Raw genomic sequence first — 3,633 nt, forward strand, 5'->3', positions numbered from 1 at the left:
AGAAAGTAGAATGACAAGATAGATAGGCCCGGCCCCCACTAAGCGTCAAAATCAGAATTTAAAGTTTATGATCATAGTTACTGAATTCACAATCAAATATTTGTACTATTTTATTGATTTTCTAATACAAATATATTATCTAAGAAAAAAAATATTAGATTCGTTTGAATTCGTACTTAATATTATAACTCCGCCTCGGCCCCCACCCCACTCCAATCTCTCTTCTCACCAAGAGCCGCATTTTATTGGCAAAATAGAGCATCCTAGCTCATATAAGGACACGTCTATTGTAGGGTCTAATTCTTGCATGTATATATATACTACACATCTTGGTTGCACCCTTACTTGCATTCAAAGCTCTAAAACAACAAAAACATATATACCTCATTAAAAAGGTTTCTCTCTCTAATATATTTATTTATTTATTTATTTCTCTTTTCCCTTTTTTCTCCTTGTGTTGCCCACAAAACCATAATATTTATTATCTCTACTAGTCTACTATTGCATCTTCAAGCCTACCAATCTCTTCACACAAAGCAAGAAAGAAACTAGGATAGAAATATAGATAGAGAAAACTATGTGCAACCCAAAGCCTTCTTCTCCATCCTCCTTTGTCTCCAATGAAAAAGTCCATTTTGTGAACTCAAACAAACCAATTGATGTTCAAGTTGATGAAGAAGAACAACTTCGTAAATGGCCAACCCCATCTGAGGTAAATATATACATATAAAAAAAAAAAACTTTTCCCCCTATACCCCAACTGAGCTACATTAGCTCAAGGGTTCAGTTCGCTGAAAAATTACAATATATATATATATATATATATATATATAAGTTCAAGAACACAACTTTTCTATATAAATTTCTTTAACCCCTACAACTCTAAGGAACCTTTTTGTTTAGTGGTAAAGCAAGTTCAAGAATTTTTTTAAATTGCAAGTTCAAGTACTTCTTAACTCACAATATACTAGTATTTTTTGAGTTCTTTTGCTAAAATTCTTTCCTTCCACCTCAACCAACCACCATACATACATATATATATATATATATACAAATATGTATATATATGCATGTAAAGTTTCTTTCTTTTTTTATGTTACCGTCTCACATTGGTTAGGAAATGGATTGATAGTCTGCGTGTCATATCTTTACACTTCCCTATAACACTAAAACTTACTTTTTGTTTAAAAATTTCAGGCTTTTGAAGAAATGAAAGAAATAGGTAAGATTGCTGGACCAACAGCACTAACAGGGCTGGTACTTTATTCAAGATCCATGATCTCCATGCTATTTCTTGGATATTTAGGTGAACTTGAGCTAGCAGGAGGGTCTCTTTCTATTGGTTTTGCTAATATAACTGGTTACTCTGTCATCTCTGGTTTAGCAATGGGAATGGAACCAATTTGTGGACAAGCTTATGGTGCTAAACAAATGAAACTTCTTGGAATTACCCTTCAAAGAACAGTACTTCTTTTACTTTCAACTTCAATCCCTATCTCTTTCATGTGGCTAAACATGAAAAGAATACTTTTATGGTGTGGTCAAGATGAAGATATTTCAAATATGGCCCATACTTTCATTGTCTTTGCAATTCCTGACCTTTTTTTCCTATCTTTACTTCATCCTCTTAGGATTTACCTTAGGACACAAAATATTACATTACCTTTAACTTATTGTTCTGCTATTTCTGTACTACTACATGTCCCACTCAACTTCCTCCTCGTGCGATATTGTGATTTGGGTATCGCTGGTGTTGCTCTAGCTATGGTCTTAACTAATTTGAACTTTTTTCTCTTGCTCTGCTCCTTTGTTTACTTTTCCGGTGTATATAAGGATTCTTGGGTTGCCCCGAGCATGGATTGTGTTCGGGGCTGGTCCTCATTGCTGGCGTTGGCGATTCCAACGTGTGTTTCTGTTTGTCTAGAGTGGTGGTGGTATGAGTTTATGATATTGTTATGTGGACTATTGGCTAATCCTAAAGCTACAATTGCTTCTATGGGGATATTAATCCAAACTACTTCTTTAGTCTACGTCTTCCCATCTTCCCTAAGCCTTGGTGTTTCAACTCGAGTTGGGAATGAGCTTGGTGCTAACCGGCCTGGTAGGGCCCGGATATCGATGATTGTTTCCCTTTTTTGTGCAATGGCATTGGGATTAGGGGCAATGTTGTTTACAACTTTGATGAGGCATAAATGGGGTGGATTTTTTACTAAGGATGTTGAGATACTTAAGTTGACTTCAATTGCATTGCCAATTGTAGGTCTTTGTGAATTGGGAAATTGTCCACAAACAACAGGTTGTGGTGTGTTGAGAGGAAGTGCAAGGCCTACAATTGGTGCAAATATTAATTTGGGCTCATTTTATTTTGTTGGAATGCCAGTAGCTATACTTGTTGGATTTCTATTGAAAAAGGGGTTTGGTGGATTATGGATTGGGTTACTTGCAGCACAGGCCTCATGTGCAATACTCATGCTTTATGTATTGTGCAAAACTGATTGGAAAGTTCAAGTTGAAAGGTCAAAACAGTTAACACAATCAACTTCTACTTCTTTGCCAGTGACAATGCCTAATTTGGACAAGAAAAAGAAGAAAAAAAAGAGTAATAATAATAATAGTAATAATCTTCAAGAGATTTTGTGCAATAAAGAGGAAGATGATTTGATGAAATCAGCAGCTGCTTCACTTGATACAGACCCTCTCATACCTTCCACTACTTAATTAATTCAGAGATTATTGTGCATTCATTGGATTAACTCTCTTCATTTTTATTTTTATTTTTTTACTCTTTTTTTTTTGTCCCTCTAATACCCTTTGATGGGTTGATGTGAAAATTTGTTCATTGGGATTTTATAGACTAATCATGTATTAACATTTGATGATCATGAGGATATATATAAAACTACTAGCTAGCTTTGTTATATGTTTTTTCTTTTAATTTCCATCATGCCCCATGTAATAATAATAATATGGAATATAACATGTATGATCAGCTTCTTATAGTTTATTTCTTATTGGTTGTTACTTCCTACTTTAATTCTCATAAAAACTAATCCTACTCAAGAATCCCTTAAAGTTTGTGCATATAATATTTTAGTTTCAACCAGCTTGAAAAGAACTCTAACTATTACTATATGAATTTAAGTTAGTAAAGGTTTTTTTCTCTTTGGAAACCTCGGAAAACTCGCGGTCTCTATTCTTTGGGTTTGTACTAGATAAATCTATTTGTGCAATAGCTTATAAACCACATAGAAAATGTAAACCGCACTAAGCAAGTCTGGTGTGACGAATTCGACTGATATATCATAGGCAGATAAAATCAATCTCTAGCCTTTCTTATAAGATATCACCTATTACACCGACTCAATCATCCGTAATAGTAACATGTTAGTTTTCATTTTTTACCCTATTATCAAATGATACTTATGAGTTATGAATGAATTTACATAATATACATTGTTAATGTCATCGAGTTATCTTTACCCTATTATAACAAATAACATATCTTATTTTTAAGATTTCAAATCTCACATTAAAAAAATGATTACATGTATATATCATTTATACGACCTGAACATGATTATATAAATACTTTTTACACCGTCAATATTCCACGAAAGTTGAAACTCTTACTAG

General features: G+C 33.6%; 1 protein-coding gene across 1 annotated transcript; it reads left to right on the forward strand.

Annotated features, from left to right (window-relative positions):
- The first annotated feature begins 358 nt into the window (after positions 1–358).
- LOC102600900 (protein DETOXIFICATION 48-like) lies at positions 359–2,920 on the forward strand. Its single transcript, XM_006364924.2, has 2 exons — positions 359–712; positions 1,198–2,920. Exons 1-2 carry the CDS (start codon positions 578–580, stop codon positions 2,716–2,718), a joined length of 1,656 nt encoding a protein of 551 aa, XP_006364986.1. The 5' UTR covers positions 359–577; the 3' UTR covers positions 2,719–2,920.
- Positions 2,921–3,633: the final 713 nt, after the last annotated feature.

Source organism: Solanum tuberosum, unplaced genomic scaffold (genome assembly GCF_000226075.1).
Source record: "Solanum tuberosum cultivar DM 1-3 516 R44 unplaced genomic scaffold, SolTub_3.0 scf00519, whole genome shotgun sequence".
NCBI lineage: Eukaryota > Viridiplantae > Streptophyta > Magnoliopsida > Solanales > Solanaceae > Solanum > Solanum tuberosum.